This window comes from Salmo salar, chromosome ssa23 (assembly GCF_905237065.1).
Source record: "Salmo salar chromosome ssa23, Ssal_v3.1, whole genome shotgun sequence".
Classification (NCBI taxonomy): domain Eukaryota; kingdom Metazoa; phylum Chordata; class Actinopteri; order Salmoniformes; family Salmonidae; genus Salmo; species Salmo salar.
Window position 1 is genome coordinate 41,375,422 of NC_059464.1, and position 22,537 is coordinate 41,397,958.

A 22,537-nucleotide genomic window follows, 5' to 3' on the forward strand; every position below is an offset into this window, starting at 1 on the left:
TTAAGTATCAAAAGTAAATGTAATTGATAAAATATAATTAAGTATTAAAAGTAAAACTATAAATATATTAATTGTTTTTTTAACAGACGGCACAATTTTATTTTATTTTTTATTTACGGATAGCCAGGGGCACATATGGGATCAATATCATGCCAAATGAAAACAAGTGATTTACATTTGTGGATTGGTACTTATTTGTACAGATCATTACACACTAATACAAAATGCATGCTGTGTGTTCACAATACAACACTCAGACATTTGTATTTAGTGAGTCCGCCAGATCAGATGCAGTAGGGATGCCCATGGATTTTCTTTTTAAGAGCGTGAATTTGACGATTTTCTGTCCTGCTAAGCATTCAAAATGTAACGAGTACTTTTGGGTGTCAGGGAAAATGTATCGAGTAAAAGGGACATTATTTTCTTTAGGAATGTAGTGGAGTAAAAGTAAAAGTAGCCAAAAATATAAAGTAAAAATACTTTATGGTACTACCTAAACGCTTTACACCACTGGATTGGATTTCGAATTTTAATCTACTGGATGGACTTCTGAGATCTACTGCTTTGCCTTACGTCACAGATCTAGGGAAATCAATCAACCCAGAGTCACAGTTCACCAGGCAACAGCAGAGATGGTAAGAATGAATAAAGCATGCATTTTGTTTTACGTTTCTAAGCGCGAATGTTGCTAAATAAGTAATACAATTAATCACATACATTGAATGGCAAAAGTGTTCGATAATTAAGGATCCTAGCTAGAGCAGCTAGCTAGCTATCACTCGCTGAAAGGATATTCCATTTACGTTAGCCAGACTAGCTTAGCACAAGTCTATGAGCACAACAGAGGAAACGAGTGCACTGTGAGTAAGCACAAAACAGCAAGCATCTGGAAGTTTATGATTATGCACGAGCTAGATAGTTAGCAAACGATCTCAATAAGATTAAATAAAAAAAAAAGGTACTAGCCTAGCTAGCGGTTAGTTACATAGTAACGTAACTAAGTTAGTTAGCTAACTTTAGATGGCTAGTTAGCTACCTAACACAGCTAGGTAGCTAACTAGCATTCTACGTTAGCTTGCTATCGTTAGCCAGCGTAATGTTTATTGTTTCACTTTCGTTTTTTGACTGCCATAAAAGTTCCCCAACTTTGGCATTCGGTATTGGTCTTTGCAGTCAACCGTCCTTACCTATGCAGTCAAAGGCTGATTGAAATTGCATGGTTGTTCGCGGTGCTGTCTTCCAAATGCTTGCAACCAGCTACTTTGCTGCTTAGAACAAATTTAGCTAGTTGTCATACCTACCTCTAAAAGTTTCAAACGTGTTTGACGTCATGAGAGGTGCACCCATGGAGATCCTATTCTAATTACTAATTCTGTGGGTGCACCCCCATGCCAGGTGACTGTAAACAAAGCCACAAGGTTGCTTCCTAGCTTGCGCAATAATTTATTTATAGCAATACATTACCTTAGTCTAGGGTGGCAAACACGTTATGTGTCGAGTTGTTTTTTGGTAGATAACTCCTCGCAATGCAAGACAACTACGTAAGTAAAACATGGAATGTGTATTTCTTGACAAATGAAAACATTGACACTACTGCTTATTTTCTCTCTGTAGTTCCGTAACCAGTACGACAATGACGTCACTGTATGGAGTCCTCAGGTAAGGGCCATGTTACCTTATGAGAAAGCGACCTTACAAGGTACTCACTATAGCATTAACATAACTCAAAGGACATCAAAATGATTCTAAATGTGTGGGGAATGAGATTCCCTGCAGGGTCTCCCAAATAAGGTAACATTATCAATGCACTTGTTTCAGGGGCGCATTCACCAGATCGAATACGCCATGGAGGCGGTGAAACAAGGTTCGGCTACAGTGGGGCTCAAGTCCGGTACCCATGCAGTCCTGGTTGCTCTCAAGGTATTTCCCAGTAACATCCCAGTTCAAGAGTTACATAGGAGCTTCGCTGAGACTTCAGGAAAACAGTATGTTTCATTTTTTTTAACCTGCTACACTGGACGCAGACATGAGCCACACTTTGCAATCCAGAAAATAGAACCGGAGGGCAATTTTGTGCTGAGTAGAAGGTGCTCCTATGCCCAGGTTTAATTTAAATGAATAAGAGCGTCTCACCCTCAGCAAAAGTTACGTTTCCAGTGTGCCAGGCCAGTTAAGATACCCTGAGATGAAATAAAAATGTGGCTGTCCCACAGTTGTAGTACCTTACTCTTGACTAAGTACTTTGAACACTTGCAGTGACTCAATGGGCTGTTGAGTGAGACTGAGTTTGTGTTTATCCACAGAGAGCCCAGTCTGAGCTGGCTGCTCACCAGAAGAAGATCCTCCATGTTGATGAACACATTGGCATCTCTATTGCCGGGCTGACTGCAGATGCCAGGCTCCTCTGGTACAACACACACACATCTCATGTCTAGTTGTAGGAATACCATGACTTCGTATGCAAAGTGTATCCACTGTAATCTGTGTCAAGATTTCCCCTTCCGTCTTCCACGACAGTAACTTCATGAGGCAGGAATGCCTGGACTCCAGGTTTGTGTTTGACAGGCCTCTCCCAGTGTCGCGTCTCGTCACTCTCATTGGAAGCAGTATCCTTTGTCATGTTTTCACATATTCACCTCTAGAAGCCTGCACCGGCACTCCAATCAATGTTTCAATGTCAAAATGTACACTTTGGGCTTTTCGTGAGTTAAGCGGTGAGGTCAGGTTTGGGAATTGGCGTGCTGTGCTCTAGACTGTTAACAATGTAACCCTTGACCAGTCCCTCAGAAACCCAAATCCCCACACAGAGATATGGAAGAAGACCCTATGGTGTGGGACTGCTTATCGCTGGCTACGACGTGAGTCCTGTCATCTTTTTAATGGAAACTAGGTCTGCTGATGAAGGGGTGTAACACTCTAGAAGTAGTATGTGACTCTAAAAGCAATAATAATTAGTCATGTGGAGCATCTGACATTCTCTCCATATGGTCTCTTCTTGTAGGACATGGGGCCTCATATCTTCCAGACCTGCCCCTCTGCAAACTACTTCGACTGCAAAGCCATGTCCATCGGAGCCCGCTCCCAGTCTGCCCGCACATACCTAGAGAGACACATGAACACCTTCCTGGACTGTGAGAGCATGCACACACACTGTATTTGTAGTTCTCACAAGTACTAACACAAATACATACCTGAGGGCACAAATGCATGTCTACTCAGACACTTACTATAAAGTAGATACCGTTTGATGCTTGTTAACTGTAGCACCTCTCTCACACACATTTCAGCACTTGCTCTTTGCATTTATCCCTTTGTCCATTGCATTGTCTGTATTTAGGTAATCTGAATGAGCTGGTCAGGCATGGTCTGCTTGGGCTCAGAGAAACACTCCCTGCTGAACAGGACCTCACCACTAAGGTAAGCGGCTATGGCTCAACCAACTGGTCTTACCCCTCCTTCCCTGCTGAACAGGGCTGTGTTCATTAGGTCATGCAACAGAACATGTTTTGCTACATTTATGATAAAATGAGTATTTCTTAGTCCAGTTAGTTCCTCCCTGTTTGTCGGTTTTCTTCTGTTTTGTGCCTAATGAACACAGCCCTGGCCTTTACTGAGTAGCTCTCCCTGCCTTTCAGAATGTCTCCATCGGTATTGTGGGGAAAGACATGGAGTTCACCATCTACGACGATGATGACGTGGCTCCTTTCCTCGTGGGTCTAGAGGAGAGGCCACAGAGAAAGGTAGGAGTCGGCATGGAGCTAACAATGGATGTAATTTGAGGAAAGTGGTTGGATTAATACTAGCCTGGAACCACACTGAAACAGAACAATTCATTTGGAATCCAGGGTAGTATAATGCACCCTCAAAGATATTTGTATATGTAAATGTATTAGAGAGTGGTTAACAAACATGACATCACAAAATTGGCTGAACACATCAAGTGTTGGAATTGTCACATAATCGTTGGAACGGTAGCCAATCAAGATGTGGGCCACTGCTAACCTCTCCTTCTGTCTGTCCTTTAGGTCGTCCAGGCTGCAGATGAGCCTGCAGCAGACAAACCTGATGAGCCAATGGATATCTGAGACTTGGAGGACACAGAATGATTACACACTTCTTGTCACTCTGCGGTGGCCAGAAACCAAATCCAACAGGGCACCACTCACTGAACTGCAATGGGAAAATTCTGTACTGTGACAATATGCCACTTACTGAAAACAAGTGAATTGTACGCTTTCTGCTAATAACATTGGATGTTGCTTTTCTATTGGTAGAATGTTCAATTCTATAAATAAAACCTTTTTTCTCATTTAGTGCCAATGTGTTTTTTGTTTGACACATACTTGAGACTTATTTTTTATTTTAAGGTTGTTGGTTCTCAAACCAGGAGCTATTCCACAGCAGTGACTACTTTTTATAACATTGGCATACAGGTTAATCAATAGTGTATAAAAGTGAGTTTTTCTTCATAACTCGTGGTCCAGTGTTGCATTATAGCCATGAGGTAAGCGGGAAAAAAGTCTTAGTCCCAAGGTCACCAATTATCATTTCTACTAAGGTTCTATCTACGCAAAGCATAGTTCTGAGATACTGATAATCAAAGTTTTCACATCCCAGACCAAGTGTTTTATAGTGAATCCTTTCATTACACATTTGTCCTCAACTTAAAAGGAAAGTGCAGAGCATCAAAATCCTGAGACATTAGTAAAAAAAAATGTAGAAGTTGCAATTGCAGATATGTTCAGTAACAACTAGCTATTTGAATCCCTAAGTGATATAACTATAGATAGTAATTAGTCTGATCATGGGTTATGACTGTCATCACAATTTACTTGTAAGATTTCGGAATTTTTTTGCTTGCTGCCATTATTTCTGGCTAGCATAGACCATACTTAGAGGGCGATGGCAAAGACAGACCAATCAGAACACGTCTCTGTTCAGGCTTGTGATTGGACTGCAGATAACCTTATAGCGCCAAGTCCAGATGGGTTTATGCAGATAGAACTTTGTAGTTTTTAATTTTCTTCAAACAGACATGTAGAACCAGCTAAAGATCAATTATGTGACTCATTTTTGACAAATGTCAGAGCCAAGATCTCAAAGTTCTAAATACATTTCACGTTGATTCTAATGACAGTTTATTGCACTAAGGACAAAAAGCATCCTTAAGTCCAAATGTGTAGGAGCACAATACAATCCCAATCAGTCAGTTTACTCTAAGCACATTGTGTCAAAGGTATTATTCAATGGTGGACTCAACCCAGGTGGAGCTTTTTGCTCCTCTACTCTGTTACAGACTGGATAACTGCCAGCCTTCATGCTAGGGCCCATCCAGTATTGAAGCTTTTAGAGGCTAGGAAGAAATGTTTATTGACAGACGTAATCAGACTTGTTTGTAGGTCGCACTCCTCTCTCCCAAGTATAGGAAGGAATTTAGGGAAGTCAATCAATAGTGTTTCCTTGTGGTTATTTCTTCTGCTTCTTGTTCCATCTAAGAACGGACAGTTGATGTTTCCGTTGACACTATCCTTTTCCTCTCACTCCAACACCATGGACATCTTTAGTGTGTACTCAAGCTCCTCCCCTTACTACTCTGCAACACCCATCTCATCAGCCACACCCAGCTTGTCATTGGCCCCACCCTCCTCCCGGTCCATTCCTTCTTTCTCTACCTCAGTCCCACCCACATCACACTTAGCCCCACCTTCCTCATTCCCAGTGGATAAATCAGCAGCTCCCTCATCAGTATTCAAATCAGCCCCTGCCTCAGCTCCACCTTCATCATCCTCAGCCCCACCCTCCTCCTGGTCAGCCCCACTCTCGTCGGTCGTCTCTGGCTGCTCCTCAGTGCTGGTCCCCTGGGAATGGTCGCATCCACAGAAGGGCTCTTCCCAGCATGGATGGGGATCTTCTGGGAAACCTAATTCAACCATGGATACATATACAGTACCTAATAAAGTTTCCATTTCCATTAATCGACAGTCACTTTGTAATTCGAGCACATACTGTACAGTCCTCATCAGAAGCACTAAATCCTACTGTATGTTAACCCAATTCTGGTATACCTCCATATTGTTTTATTAATTTATTTGTATTATTTATTGAATATTCGAAACATACAATATACTTGCAGTGAAGCCGCTCAACAACTTCATCATACCAGTCATCCAATAGATTCCCATTCAGAGCGACACACAGAAGCATCCAGGGTCAATGCCCTGCTCAAGGGCATGTTGACCGATCTACCACCAGGCCAAAAAACATGAACCCGAACCCTCCAAGATCCCCCCACAGTACCCCAATAGCTGTCCCACAGTCCCCCCCCCCCCCCCCCGCCATGAAGAAAATAAAAAATACAATTAATTCCATTCCCCACCCCCCAAGAACCCGCCAATGCACCAATAACCAAGAGAATGAAAGAAAAAGACAGAAGAAAACCGCAAACAACAATGCAAAAAAATGTAATAATAATAATTAAAACAAAGGACATTAAGGACAACTAAAATCCTAACAGCAATGCCAACTGTATATGTTTGTGTGCATGTCTGGCACTATTACATGTATGTGTGTGTTCTTGTATATGTTTATTTGAATGAGTGTGTGTATGTGGATGTGTACAAACACCTGCACGGCATCAGCCTCAGGCAAACCGACATTAGTTGTAAAAACACTGCCACTTAGTGTACTTTTTATTATGTTTATTTGTACTTAAAAAAATAAATGTACTTATCTTTGACCATCATTTTATCTCTCACACAGAAACTCCACTCCCACTTGTTTCCAATTCCACATACTGTACCAACCCCCAGCCCATCCCATTCATCTCTGCTGGCCACCCACTTCGGGTTTCTACGGAACACATATCTTTCAACTATGCTGTGATTTTCAACGTACAATTTCAATCTATCTAATCGAACAGAATCCACAGATTGCGAATTGAAGATAAATACTTTTACTAAGAGTATTAGTAATTGACTGACCCGGTCTCTCCAGATCTCCTAACAGTACTATTTCTAGGGTCAATTTTAGATCAATGCTATGCATTTTCAGCCATTCCTAAACCTGAGACCAGAAACAGGCTACCTGAGGGCAATACCATAATAAATGGTCTATTGATTCTGTAGCCTCACAACAAAATCTGCAGAGCTTCGATGATTTTATGCCCCAAATATTCAACATTTTGTTGGTGGCAAGAATTCTATATAATAATTTTAGCTGAAAAGCACGAATTCTTGAATCTTGCGTTGTTTTATATATCAACTCATACACCCTGTACCATGGAATCGGAAACTATTTTGCAATCTGTTTGGCACAGTTGTCAACATCCTGGTCTTCAAATGAAACTGGTATACTTTCCTATTTATGCTATTTTTATTCCTCCGCAAGTTTTGATCCATTATATTGGGCAGACAGACCAGTTCCCTACCTCCTCCCGCTGCCACCCGCCTCCTCCATTTCTGGGGCAATGCTGTAATCAATTGGTTGTACTCTTGGATTGAGCAGACATTTCAGTACAATTCTGATAACTCCATGAAGGACATAACTCTACCATTCCAATTTACAATATTATTTAAGAACAAAATGCCATTTTCAAACAACTTTCCCATAAATACAGGTATTTTATGAAGCAGCACATTTGAGTTCAGCCATAATATTTGTTGAAATATTTGTTCTATCTTTTCAGGGGGATGAAATTGAAATTGTAGCCAGCTCTGCAATGCTTGTTTGAAAAAGAGAGATACTTTCAAAAAAGTATCATTTTCAATTAATCGAAAATGAGACATGGCAATCTGCAAAAAGGCAATTTTTAAACAATGGATGAGCTTATTTTATTAATCTACTTGAGAACCATTTAGGGTTCAAATAAAACTTTTGAATGAGTGAAGCTTTTAGAGAGAGGTTTAGTGCTTTTATATTTAATAATCTCAACCCACCCAATTCATATTCATTATATTGATAAGCACGTTTTATTTTGTCTGGTTTAGCATCCTAGATAAAGCAAAATATGTTTTGCTCATGATTTAAAAAATGAATCATCAGGAGTAGGCAGCACCATAAGTGAGTAAACTGAGATATAACTAAGGAGTTAATCAGGGCAATTTTTCCATAAATAGACAGTTATTTACCTCTCCATGGTTGCAGGATCTTGTCTATTTTTACAAGTTTTCTATTGAAATTCATTGTGGAGAGCTTATTTATATTTTTTGTGATATGAATACCGAGTATGTCTACTTCACCATCTGCCCATTTTATAGGTAAACTGCAGGGTAATGTAAAAGTTATATTGTTTAAGGATCCAATACGTAATATTGTACACTTATCATAATTAGGTTTGAGTCCAGAGAGTACAGAAAAGTTATCTAGATCTTTAATGAGACATTGCAGGGATCTAGCTTGCGGACTTAATATAAAACTTGAGTCATCGGCATACATGGACACCTTTGTTATTAAGCCTTGGATTTCTAATCCTCTAATCCTCCTTCTTGGTTATTAATGTTATTGATTTTAATAGCTAGCATTTCGATGTCCATAACGAATAGATATGGTGACAGCGGACACCCTTGTTTAACTCCTCTTGACAATTCAAATCTCTCTGAGAAGTAGCCGTTATTTACTATTTTACACCTGGGGTTGCTATACATTATTTTTACCCATTTTATAAGAGAATTACCAAAATTCAAAAGGCACTCGCACATTTTAGCAATCTTATTTGCAGGTGCATGGCAACAATTGAACAAGATGAAGGAAAAAGGAAACTGCACACTGCTCTTGATAGTATCACTGACATTTAATAAGCTTTATGTATTGGCCTCACGGCCTTCATCAGAGCTTTTGTGATTTAAAAAAAATGTGCACCCTTATGTAGACCTAGCCCCACCAACATCCGTTCCACACATCGAAGGGGGTTGGAAACAAAGGAAAAACAAATAAGTGCTACCAAATATAACAATATGCGTTTCATAAATATTACAAAAGTGTATAAATAAGACGTATTAAACACATCTGTAAAACCACAATGAGGACATAGCAAGTTTTCATTAGTCGTTGGGTACATCGTACGAAAAACATCGGGGTAATCTTCAATAGGAACATAATTCATGTTCAAATTCATAACATACATAGGCATTTCATCATTAAGTCCTTTAGGAAATAATGTCTGGAGGGTGAAAATCCCAAAACATTCTCTTTTACTCAGTGTTATTAATATCACCTCCCCTGTCTGATATCTTAACTTTCTCTATGCCACAAAATCCAAAGGTAGAAATGTCATGCTTCAGGACATTGAAATGTACAGCGACTGGATAATCCGTCATTCCTCCTGATTGAACTAAGAGAATTACCAAAATTGAAAAAATACAGGCATTTATAAATAAAATCCAGTCTTACTTTATCAAATGCTTTTTCAAAATCCGCTATAAATACCATTCCTGGCTTCTTATATGTTTCATGATGTTCTTTTATTTCTAGTAGTTGTCGTATATTATCTCCAATGTATCGTCCATGTAAAAAACCTGTCTGATCAGGATGAACAATACCTGGTAAAACCCTTTCAATTCTGAGTGCTATGCATTTTGCTAGTATTTTTGCATCACAACATTGAAGTGTAAGGGGCCTCCAGTTTTTTAGATAGACTGGGTCTTTATATTTGCCATCTGGGTCTTGTTTTAATAATAGAGAAATCAGACCTTCCTGCTGAGTATGTGACAGACCACAATTTCTATAGGAGTAGTTAAAACATACCTCTACCTGTATGCCATCAAGCCCTGGGGTTTTTCCAGACTGAAAGGATTTAATCGCCTCAAAAAGTTCTTCCTCTGTAATTTGGTCTTCGCATTGATCTTTCTGTACATTTGTTAATTTTCCATTTTTTATATTATTTGGAAATAATTCCTTACCATGATCTTCATTCAGTGGGAAAGGATGAGACGGAGAAGAGAACATCTGCCTAAAATAATTAGCTTCCTCTTTTAAAATATAATTCGGAGAATCATAGATGACTCCGTCTTCAGTAACGAGTTTCTGCAAATTCTTTTTGTTAGCGTTCCTGTACTGGAGATTCTGGAAGAATATTGTGCATTTTTCTCCATATTCCATCCAGTTTGCTTTATTTTTGTAATAGATTACATTAGATCATTCTTGAATAATTTCAAGTTCTTTTTGTTTTTCCTCTAACTTATTTTGTATCTCTGTAGTATCATTTTTATTGCTATCTACCTGTAATATTAGTTCATGGATTTCCCTTGTTAGTCTTGTCTCTTTAGCCAGAAACTGCTTTTTTATTATTGATGAATATTGAATTGAATGACCCCTGAAGGTACATTTAAAGGTATCCGAAATGATAAGGTGATTTGCTGAACCTATATTATACTGGAAAAATTCAGTTATAAATTATTTTGTCTTATTTTTAACTAAGTTGTCCTCCAGTAAACTTTGATTACATTTTCAATATCCCCGTCCGCGTGGAAAATCTATAAGAGTTTTGTGAATGCCAATTAGATAATGATCCAATCGCATTCCGTCTCCTATTAAAACTTTTTTAACCTTTGATGCAAGAGAGAAAGAGACAAGAGAGTCAAGACGACTAGCTTGATTAAGTCTCCTTCATGTATATCTCACTAGGTCCGAGTTTTTTAGTCTCCAAATATCCACTATTTCTAATGTGTCCATAATATTTGTGATTTCCTTAAGGGCACGGTGATGATAGTTTGTAGAGTGATTACCTTTACAGTCCATTGAGGTACTTAACACTGTGTTATAGTCTCCTACCATAATGATTAGATCATTTGTTGCCTGTAAGTTCAATAAATTGGTATAAATGTTTTCGAAGAAGTGTGGATCATCCTGATTTGGAACATATAGATTAATGAGCCAAATCTCTTTTTCGTCCACTTTCATATTCAAAAGGATCCACCTTCCTTGCGAATCATTCCTGACTATTTGCACATTCAGATCGAAATTTTTGTTAATTAATATCATCACACCCTTTGAGATCCGTTGTCCATGACAGAAAATTATTTCACCACCCCATTCCTTTTTCCACGCAACTTCATCTAAGTATGTAGAGTGAGTTTCCATATTGTTGAGCATGGATGACATATTCAATAAAGTCTTTAATGATACCATATACGCAATAAAAGTGCCACCGTGGTGTGACAACCATTAAATAAGCACAAAGGAAGTATCCCCATATAACAATAGCTGTTGTGTGGTGCAGAAAAAGGCCCAGAAAGGGGTTCAATCCCATTATATCTTCCCAGCGTTGGGCCCCCATCTCTGGTGGGGTGACCCCCTCCGCCAGGCGGCCCTCCTGCATCACCCGTGTGATCTCTCTCAGCTGGAGAAGCAGTCTCTCCTCTTGGTCGGCACTCACCCCTGTCACCCTGCAGAGAGAGCAGCACACCACAGCCACAGGTCAGGGTCTAACCATTAGAATTCACCAGTCAATCAATGGGAGTTGCAATTACAGTTGAAAGTACAAATACAGTAATAGTAAAGTAAATATACTGCTAAAAAAAATAAAGGGAACACTTAAACAACACATCCTAGATCTGAATGAAAGAAACAATCTTATTAAATACTTTTTTCTTTACATAGTTGAATGTGCTGACAACAAAATCACACAAAAATTATCAATGGAAATACAATTTATCAACCCATGGAGGTCTGGATTTGGAGTCACACTCAAAATTAAAGTGGAAAACCACACTACAGGCTGATCCAACTTTGATGTAATGTCCTTAAAACAAGTAAAAATGAGGCTCAGTAGTGTGTGTGGCCTCCACGTGCCTGTATGACCTCCATACAACGCCTGGGCATGCTCCTGATGAGGTGGCGGATGGTCTCCTGAGGGATCTCCTCCCAGACCTAGACTAAAGCATCCGCCAACTCCTGGACAGTCTGTGGTGCAACGTGGCGTTGGTGGATGGAGCGAGACATGATGTCCCAGATGTGCTCAATTGGATTCAGGTCTGGGGAACGGGCGGGCCAGTCCATAGCATCAATGCCTTCCTCTTGCAGGAACTGCTGACACACTCCAGCCACATGAGGTCTAGCATTGTCTTGCATTAGGAGGAACCCAGGGCCAACCGCACCAGCATATGGTCTCACAAGGGGTCTGAGGATCTCATCTCGGTACCTAATGGCAGTCAGGCTACCTCTGACGAGCACATGGAGGGCTGTGCGGCCCCCCAAAGAAATGCCACCCCACACCATGACTGACCCACCGCCAAACCGGTCATGCTGGAGGATGTTGCAGGCAGCAGAACGTTCTCCACGGCGTCTCCAGACTCTGTCACGTCTGTCACGTGCTCAGTGTGAACCTGGTTTCATCTGTGAAGAGCACAGGGCGCCAGTGGAGAATTTGCCAATCTTGGTGTTCTCTGGCAAATGCCAAACGTCCTGCACGGTGTTGGGCTGTAAGCACAACCCCCACCTGTGGACGTCGGGCCCTCATACCACCCTCATGGAGTCTGTTTCTGACCGTTTGAGCAGACACATGCACATTTGTGGCCTGCTGGAGGTCATTTTGCAGGGCTCTGGCAGTGCTTCTCCTGCTCCTCCTTGCACAAAGGCGGAGGTAGCGGTCCTGCTGCTGGGTTGTTGCCCTCCTACGGCCTCCTCCACGTCTCCTGATGTACTGGCCTGTCTCCTGGTAGCGCCTCCATGCTCTGGACACTACGCTGACAGCAAACCTTCTTGCCATAGCTCGCATTGATGTGCCATCCTGGATGAGCTGCACTACCTGAGCTACTTGTGTGGGTTGTAGACTCCGTCTCATGCTACCACTAGAGTGAAAGCACCGCCAGCATTCAAAAGTGACCAAAACATCAGCCAGGAAGCATAGGAACTGAGAAGTGGTCTGTGGTCCCCACCTGCAGAACCACTCCTTTATTGGGGGTGTCTTGCTAATTGCCTATAATTTCCACCTCTTGTCTATTCCATTTGCACAACAGCATGTGAAATTTATTGTCAATCAGTGTTGCTTCCTAAGTGGACAGTTTGATTTCACAGAAGTGTGATTGACTTGGAGTTACATTGTGTTTTTAAGTGTTCCCTTTATTTTTTGAGCAGTGTACATTGTTCAATCCAGATTGTATTCAATCAAATAAAATTCCCCAATTTTTTTTCCAATTAAATATTTTTGCCATGGAAAACCATGCGAGGTGGGAAAGGAATGACCCAGATATAACCTTTTTTTTTTAAGTTACACTTTGAATATACTGTATGTTCTTTCGAATGCAAAGAGTATGAATCAGAGAAAGACTGAAGGGAGAATAAATGAGAGAGTTGAGGAGCACGGCAGGTAAACAACAAACCTTTTAGAGCTGTAGCTAGCTTTAGACACAATCCTCTCCATTACATCTCTGTCTCCCTCAGCTTATCCTGCAGCTGAGTCAGCTCAATCAGCTTCAGAGAAGACGAGAGAGAGAATAAGGAGAGTGCAAGGGTGGGTAAATACTGTACTTTCCAGGCTGGAATTGCATGAATTGAAGCAGAACTATTTAGATTTCATGTTTTTGAAATTAACTATTTAAAGTAGTACTATAAACGGTTGCTGTCACTTTCTATATAATTATCCATCTTCTTGAAGGGGAATGATCTAAGAATCGTGATATTAGATTACGGAATAGAAACACAGTAACTCACTGATCTTTTTCTTCTGGTTCTCTCCTCTCACCGATGGAAATCTGGGCTCAGCAGGTACAGCGCTCTTCACCTTTGATGTTATCTTTTGAGAACACAATAGGAATATGATTTAAACCTTGCTATAATGTGTCTTTTGAACATACAACACGCCGATCATAAACAAATAGTTTCTGTGAGAATAGGACACAATGGAGTTTGTGTGCATGCGTGTCCTCCTCCTAGTATGTGCATACATGTTTGGATGGGCGCAAGTATCAATCAATCAATCAAATTGATTTATAAAGCCCTTTTTACATCAGCCGATGTCACAAAGTGCTGTACAGAAACCCAGCCTAAAACCCCAAACAGCAAGCAATGCAGGTGTAGAAGCACGGTGGCTAGGAAAAACTCCCTAGAAAGGCCAAAACCTAGGAAGAAACCTAGAGAGGAACCAGGCTATGAGGGGTGGAGATTATAACAGAACATGGCCAAGATGTTCAAACGTTCATAAATGACCAGCAGGGTAATCACAGTGGTTGTAGAGGGTGCAACGGGTCAGCACCTCAGGAGTAAATGTCATTTGGCTTTTTGTAGCCGATCATTCAGCGTTAGAGACAGCAGGTGCAGTAGAGAGAGTCCAAAACTGCAGGTACTCAATTCAAGATTCGTCTTTGATTAATTTTCAAATGCAAACTTTTGCCTTCAGCTCCATTTCACATTTAAAATGCTAACATGCAACAGTACTCAAACACAGACTTTCTTTCAAATGCCCATGACTATTGCATGTCGTGTGTGTACCCTATACCAACCCCACAACATCGCACCTTAAACAGGAGGAAGAGGAAGTAAAGGAGGATCCCAAAGCCATAGATGGGGATGATCTGCCCTGCCAGGTTGGACTTGCCCCCGGTCCCTACCCCTGTGCCACCACCACCCTTAGCCCTGGCGATGGCCTCGGTGTTGTGTGCCCTGGTGGACCCAGCAGCCGTCTGGCCCTGACTGTCCGGAACCATCTGCCTGTGTACCATGGGAGGAAAGAGTTCTGAACCTGCAACGCAAAGGAGGTAGATAAACCCGACACTGTGATCTAATACGCGGGCTACACTGGAGCAACAACTTTATGCACCCACATTTCTGAAGTACCCTGTTAAGGTGAAGGAGACAGAGGTGGCAAGCATGAGGGCTGTCCAGCATGTCTCCTATCCGGAGGTGGTGAGAAGAGAAAGGAGTGAAGTGTAATTAAAATGGTATTAGGAGTAGAGACACTGGACTGCTAACTCTGCAGTGTTCTAAATCAATAGTTGTTTAGTGGTCTGAAAATGTCCGAAACATTAACTTGATTGACCATGCTGCAGGTCATGTAACTACTGTCTGTTATATGCAATATGCTTTGTGGACTCAAGCAGACAGATGTTGCTCTCCGGTTTTGTATTGAAATAAAGGTGTGGTTGAATGTATTCTGCCACTGTTTCTTCTTTTTGTCTCGGCCATAGGGCTATATATCAGGGTGGCAAAACATATGAACTATAACAGGAATTGTTTCCCTGGCTTGGCTTCCCCAGTGATTTTACCCACGCACCGCTACAACCCTATTCCCTATTTAGTGCAATACATTTGACTCTGGCCCATAGACCTACATTCAGGGTTGAAGCGTAGTCAATGTTATTTGAACTAAAAATGATAAGTCGGTTGTGATACCACCCTATATGGATGTAGCTGGTCATTTCAAAGATAAACGACGATGCATGCATAAAAAAAGTAAATGCAAGTAAAAGGTAAGCCTACGCTCGAACCTATAATAGTTAGCTAGAATAATAAAGATATGTATCATTTGTAGAGTGTAAAACTCGGTCTGTGTGCCCTTCTTCCCTCCGCCTAGAAGCATTTTCGGAACCAGAAGAGCAACGCAGAGCACCAGGCAAGATACGAGCGTAACGTTTTGAAATGTTGACATCGACATTGCTACATCCGCAAGGTTGCCTTTGCAGAGAAATGTAAAAAAAAAAACTACAAGATTACACAAACAACTGAAAACACAAGAGGGTCATGTAGATGACGCGTGTCTCCTCAGCATCATTAATTTGTGTACACTTTCTTGTTCGCTAAAAAAAGGAAATGTAACATTTGTTGTAGTGGATGTACCTCTCCAGAAGATGGCGCCAGAGAACCTTCATTTATTTCGACCAAATAGAAAGGCTGTGATGGCACTGCATCCCCTTTGTAAGAAATAGCCAAATATGGTAAAGTCCTTTTTAAAACTCTTTATACCTGCTATAATTACTGACTCTGTGTGATAGATTAGATCAGTGGTGATCGATTATCAACGCAAGACTAAACAATGCATTAATTGCACAATAACGGCGTCAAGCGGTGCCCACAAACTATTAGGGCCTACATAAAGCTGTCCCAACAGCAGAGCTTTCTTGTCAGCACCATGGAGTGAATCCTTACCACCACCTGGCTATCAGCAGAGCCTTGTCTGGCAGCAAAACAGTTCATTCAGCCTCGTTTAATGCCTTTTTACAAAACATAGCTGATATGGTTGACCATCTCTCCCTGGCATATTACATCATTTATGCAGACATTTTTGGACTCACCTTTTTGTACAAGGTGGTCCTTTGATGGCAAATTTTGTCATCAAAGAAAGAGAAAGATTTACAATTCCGAGTTGGATGACCGTTTAAAATGTATTTTCCCAGTCTGAGCCTGTTTATTCCCGACTACCCAGTTGCAATGCTTGCGGTTAGCCACTGTCACCGATTCCTTCCAAACAACTCATTGTTGAATTTGCGATTTCCAACTTGTTGTAATGTTTATGTCCAATGGCCGATGAGCACCGATACATTTTATCTATAATTTCTCTTCATTTTTGCTCTTCATATAACAATGATTAAAAAGGATTTGCCAGTAGATTGTCTACTTGATTTATGATGATGACTGCTAGCTAAGATTTTGAAAGTAAGATGTTCAGTCCAATCAAAGCTACTGTAGATGTAACATGATTTGACCTCATTTTATCTGTGGCCAATGACCTTGAGCCTTCTTGGAAGGGCACTTCCAATCTAAAGCTATGGCAGCACCCAAAGGGCTCACATTCTTGATGTCTACCCTTACTGAAGGCAGGTGGCGGAGTGTCCCCATGAGTGACAGAACACTGAACCAATCACGGTGCAATGCTGAGCCAATCACGGTGCAATGCTCCTATTTTCTGCTGGCCTGCCCCATTACCACAGAAAGCACTGAGCTAGACTGAAACACCTGCATTTTGGAGCTGCCTGTTTGTATGCAGATTTATTAACTCAATGATATATATTTTTGTTGCATTGTTTTCAAACTGATATGTGACACGAATTAATGCTAAAAGAATATGCAAAAGAGGCAAGCCCCCACCTGCCCTGAAAGACGGGTCGCTACTGGATTAGATAATGGTAATACCTGGGGAAAGACCTATACAGGTTAATTGGAACTGTCAACCCGGTGCTTTGAAGACTTGGTTAGGACATTTATCAATTTGATTCGCTCACCCCCTGCGCCCTCTCACCTCCTTTTGAAAAAGGTCAAAGTTAATCGAGGACAGTCGGCGAAGAGAGTGAACATGGATGGAATTGTACTTGCTTGAAATGAGACGGTCCTTCCCCACTCGCACGTCATTAGTCAAATTATGTTTACAGCAGGGGATCCCAAAATAAATGTGTAAACAAGTTAAGGTAGTTGTGCAAGACATTCTATAGATAATACGTAGCATATTGTTTTTAAACGTGTGCATGTTTTTCTCTGACAAAACAAAAGCTGATTCAAAGGGGGTGGCAGATTTAAAACTATTCTGCAATAGGATACACACGAGTATCCTCGATGAAAGGTGGCTATCGAGGAGGGGAGGGCACTCTTCCATTTGCCTACTAAAGAATTGACCCACTTCTCGGTCACTTATTGGTTCCGGGTCACGGAGGAGAGAGGGCAGGATCATTTTTTACAAATGAGAATCTCCCTTGGTGTCAAGAATGTGCACCATCCGACCAGCCACTCCGTCACTACTTAGTCTGTAGATTAGCCCAGCATACATTTCCCCATAACATTCATTATGATATCAATTATATACATGTACCATGTAGATACGAAGAAACCACTGTCTGTGAATTTTCGGGGGAAACTAAGCCATCCTATTCACACCACTGAGACAAGTCAATTTGCACGAAGACCAGACCAGATGTATTGGTTACAGAGGTGGGTCCAAGTCACTATTATTTGAGTCACAAGCAAGTTTCAAGTTGAGTTCCAAGTTGAATGGGCGGAGTCTTATGTCACAAGTCCAAGTCCTGTATTCTGAACAAGTCCAGTCACAAGTTTTTTCAAGTCAAGTAAAAAAAATCTATCCATGCAACAACTTGTTCAACTACAAATCTTTGTCTGTTCATTGAGACTACCACACAGCCCTTTTCATGATTTTGTCTACAACACATTTTGATGATGTAATTGTAAAATGGGGACCATGTAGCAGTCGTAAGGACATGACATCAGCAGGTTGATGTGCTCAGAGTGTAGATTTATTTACAGGTCTTGGTGATTCAATGGTGAAAGCACCATATCATATAAAATATACCAGTGCATTTACCAAATATACACTGGGAATAGCCCAAAAGAAATAGCTTCTGTATCAGGCTTAAAGACATGCTCCGGTACTTTGGCAACTAGTAAGTCATTTTTAAACCTCCCGCTTTGCGCTGGATGTGTCAATGTGTAGTTCATACATGCATAATCTATGAGCAAATTACTGTTTTACCTCAATTATCCACAAAATCCCTAGTTTGAAAGCGACTGTTTTCTGGAAGCTGTGTATTACCATTTTCCCTACATTTCCCCCCATGTGGGCCAACCCTCTAGCAATTCGAGTTTTAGCCAATGTGCTTCAGCTCCTTGGCATCTGATGTAATACATCATTTTCAGGGACCACTTTTGGCTGGTGGGTGATACTTTCAGAACTACTAGCTAAAAAGTATACAAAAGTACCAAAGAATCCCTTTAACCTGTCCTATCTGAATGGACACAGGTAGAGGGCAAAACTGCACATCATCCCCTTGAGAAACCAAATCGAATCTGTCTAGTATAAGCACTTGGCCCCTCCCAGGTCCATACAATTACCTAATTGGCAATTACAACTAATACACTGCTTCTACAATGTAAAAGGCCATTTCTACATAAATTGTTACATTGGTACATCCTTCTTAGTCATTTTGAATGAGTATTAATGATATTTCATCACCATTTATAAATGGAGAAATCATTTTATCTTATTCAAAATCCTGACTCCAAGGTGTGGCGCCCAGGTCACGTAGCCTATTTCTATGCGCGTTGAAAGGCGCACGCTCCTATTACGCACAACCAGAATGACAGAGACATAGGACACAGACACAATAAACTCCGACATAACCTCAGAAATATAAACAAAGGAAACAATACATTGAATTAAGTAAACAGAACTTCTCGTGAGTCTTGCAAACGTCCATGTGCACAAGAAACATAGCGCCCACTGAAAATGCATTACATGGGGCTAAATTAAAATCTTATATCAAACATGAAACAGAAATGTCTAAGGGTTGCAATAAACGGTACAGGGATGAAAAGCTTGCAATTATTGTAGGATTAGATGGAATATAGATTTACCACATATGCATTTAAACGTGTGAAAGCAACAGCAAACATTTAAACATCGGAACAAGCGCTCTCCACTGGCGGGAGTTTGGAGAGCGCGACTTGCGCAAGTAATAATTCATTTTAACATTCCATTCTAAATGCAAGCTTCATAAGTAAATTTCAAGCAATTTTGACATACCAAAACACCAGTAGGCCTAACTTCATTGGCCTAACCTAACCTCAGATATATTATTGAATAATGTCGCGATTGAGCAAGTTGAGGACACTAAACTAATTGGTGTAAACATAGTATGCCGCTATCGTGGTCAAAACATAGACTCAATGGTTGCTAAAATGGGAAGAGGTCTGTCCATGACAGGACAGACCTCTGCCTTCTTGACATTTCGGTCAACCAGACAGGTCCTAGATAATGTTTCATAGGGAATATTACCCAGGTGTGTGGTCATGTGCAGCAAATAGGGACAGGTAAAGTAGGTACAGGTAGGGACAGGTAAAATAGGTAAATTGCAGTTGGTCCAGAGCAAAGCGACACGTTCTCTCCTGGCTGAAAGTTGAGGAGAGATTGATTGCATCACTATAACTGACAATAACGGATGAAATCAGAGCGACTGTGGTTGACCATGTTGTCAACCATGGGATGAGCATGAGGGAGGCTGGGAAACGGGTTCAACCAGATCTGAGCCGTTATACTGTGGCAGGTATCATCCGGATATTTCGAAATGAGAACCGGTAAGCTACTATAAGTGCTGTAGTCTTACTGGTACATTAGTATGTACTGTACTTTCATAATGAGAAGGATCTATCACTAAAACCATTCAAATGTTTTTACAGAACGGCAAGAAAACCAGTATCTGGTGAAAGAGGTCAACTGTTCATCCCAGAGCAGGAGACCCACATTGTAAATATGGTCGTTGCAAATATCTGATTCAGAATCAGAACTGCAGGACCACATAATGGCAGATAACACCATATTCCAAAACATCAACAGAGTGAGTCTCTCTGCACTGTCTCGTCTACTGAAACGCGATAGAATTAGGATGAAGCAGCTGTACAGAGTCCCTTTCGAAATAAACTCAGACCGTGTAAAACAACTGAGATATGAATATGTAAGGTAAGTTATACTATCCTATCATTGGTACTGGATCTGGAAGTGTATGGTGCTACATCATATTGACTGATCCCTGTCTTTTCCTACTGTGCGACATTGTTTTGTCTTGTCTCTTTCAGAGAGTCATGGAGCTAGAAGCAGATGCAATGCATCATGAGCTAATATATGTGGACGAGGCAGGTTTCAACCTTGCAAAAACAAGGGGCCGCGGCAGAAATATCATCGGACACCGTGCCATCATCAACGTCCCGGGACAACGTGGTGGCAACATAACAATGTGTCCGGCTATTAGTCAAAACAGCGTCCTTCACCATCATGCAATCCTAGGCCCATACAACACTGCACACACTAACTTATTTCTGGACACCCTCCACAACAGACTAATCCCTAATGACCAGGGGCCAGAGCATCCCAGGTACGTTATCATCTGGGAACATGTTAGTTTCCACCGGGCTGTTGTGGTCCGCAATTGGTTCACAGGTCACCCACTTTTCATCGCACTCAAATCTACCCCCATACTCTCCGTTCTTGAATCCTATTGAATAATTATTCTCTGCATGGCGTTGGAAGGTGTATGATCGCCAGCCCCACCAACCTATACCCCTTCTACAGGCAATGGAGGAGGCTTGTGGGGACATCGATCAGGGGTCATACCAGGCTTGGATACGGCACTCCAGGCGATATTTTCCACGCAAATCATAAAATGTGTGTCCAAGTCATGTGACTCGAGTCCACAACTGACTGGTTATAGTTGGTGGAACCAGCAAGAAAGAGGCAAAGCGAGAGGCCCAACTTGTGGCTAGTGGCATAGCGTCTCTCTCCCTTGAATACAGGCGGTTGACGTCAACAACCCTCATCAAATATTCAAAAATGTATTCAAATAATGAGATGTATCCACCAATCTAAAGAGAGGAATAGGCGAGAGCGTGACAGCTTGCCATGCCGCTTTGTGGACAACGACTCCCATTATTGGTCAGAGAGACAAGAATCTTGCCAGTATATCCTTAATCTTTGGTGGAACCATGGTGGAAGGACAGTATGAAAAGGAAATATCTGAGTCTGTACAGTATGGAGAGGGTCACTAATGTGAGAAGGGTATCACCTCAGACTGCTCACTGCCCCTCAAATGAGAGGCTTTGAAAAAGGAACACAGGTGTATCCAGCTTTATCAATGAGCTATTTCAAAAAGGTCCCAGGGGCTTATATCAAGGTGTGGGTATCCTTGTTAGTGTATTCACACACAGATGGCCTGGATTATTCATTAGAGAATGTCAGTCCTCTTATGTGCTGCTGCTATCCAGCTACAAGTAACTAGTGTGAGTGGTGAATACATGAGTGCTCAAATAAAATGTTTCAGTCTTTATTGAAAGTCAAAAGCTGTGCAAACAAACCATACTACTGTTCATAAAGGTAACTTAAAAACATATCTTCAGAGATAGAGCATGTTAGTTATTACCCTTTATTAAAGGGTCTGTACATCAGAACTCAATAACAGCAATACCAGTGGACCTGCCTATTGTGAACAGAGGCCGCTTGCCCCCCTGCAAACAAATGAGTGCTGTGCCTTTCTCCTTAGCCATGATTTGGGCAGAACCATTAAAGGTGAACTATGCAGAAATTGCTCCACCATTTCCTGATTGATAAAATTCTAAAAGTTAGCGACAAATCAAGCAAGTATACTGTAGAGAAATCATTGTACCATCTAAACCGCTGGAAACATTTTCCATAACCAAAAATATTGTAGTTTCAACTGTTTGAAGCAGGTGTACAAAACCAAAAGATGCAAAAACAAAACTTAATTGGAAGCAAAAAAAGTGCACATCGAACAGCTCTACCACTTCTTAGACTTGCTTTCAATGCAAAGATGACAGATCTATAACTCCCATTTCTATGTGAATTGGTGAGGTCGCCCAAAAAGTAACATAATGCAACTTTAATAATAGAGTCCAAACATATTGCTTTGAACTTCTTTTACTTTTTTTTGTTGCACGGCAATGCTCATTAGTTCTCCTTCCTCGTTTCAGTCAATGAGAGCAATATCCCATGCACAAGGCCGCTTCATTCGCTAATAACTCTGTGGTGAGTCTACCGTCAAGGACAGTAAGCATAGCAGAAGTCAAGGCAAAGTGGCATCACCGTTGTCGCTGAGCA

The 22,537-nt window shown here is 41.1% G+C and overlaps 1 protein-coding gene across 1 annotated transcript; it reads left to right on the plus strand.

The window, feature by feature from the left end:
• Positions 1-408: 408 nt before the first annotated feature.
• Positions 409-4,309, plus strand: LOC100196086 (argonaute RISC catalytic component 2). The gene is made up of 10 exons (XM_045706239.1): positions 409-635; positions 1,615-1,659; positions 1,819-1,920; positions 2,304-2,407; positions 2,518-2,606; positions 2,788-2,858; positions 3,002-3,131; positions 3,338-3,417; positions 3,636-3,740; positions 4,026-4,309. Exons 1-10 carry the CDS (start codon positions 633-635, stop codon positions 4,083-4,085), a joined length of 789 nt encoding a protein of 262 aa, XP_045562195.1. The 5' UTR covers positions 409-632; the 3' UTR covers positions 4,086-4,309.
• Positions 4,310-22,537: the final 18,228 nt, after the last annotated feature.

Excerpts from the sequence above, each read along its gene's own strand:
- LOC100196086 (XM_045706239.1), top strand. Across the intron at positions 1,921-2,303 it reads CAGTCCTGGTTGCTCTCAAG|AGAGCCCAGTCTGAGCTGGC; the intron begins GTATTTCCCAGT and ends GTTTATCCACAG. Across the intron at positions 3,741-4,025 it reads AGGAGAGGCCACAGAGAAAG|GTCGTCCAGGCTGCAGATGA; the intron begins GTAGGAGTCGGC and ends TCTGTCCTTTAG.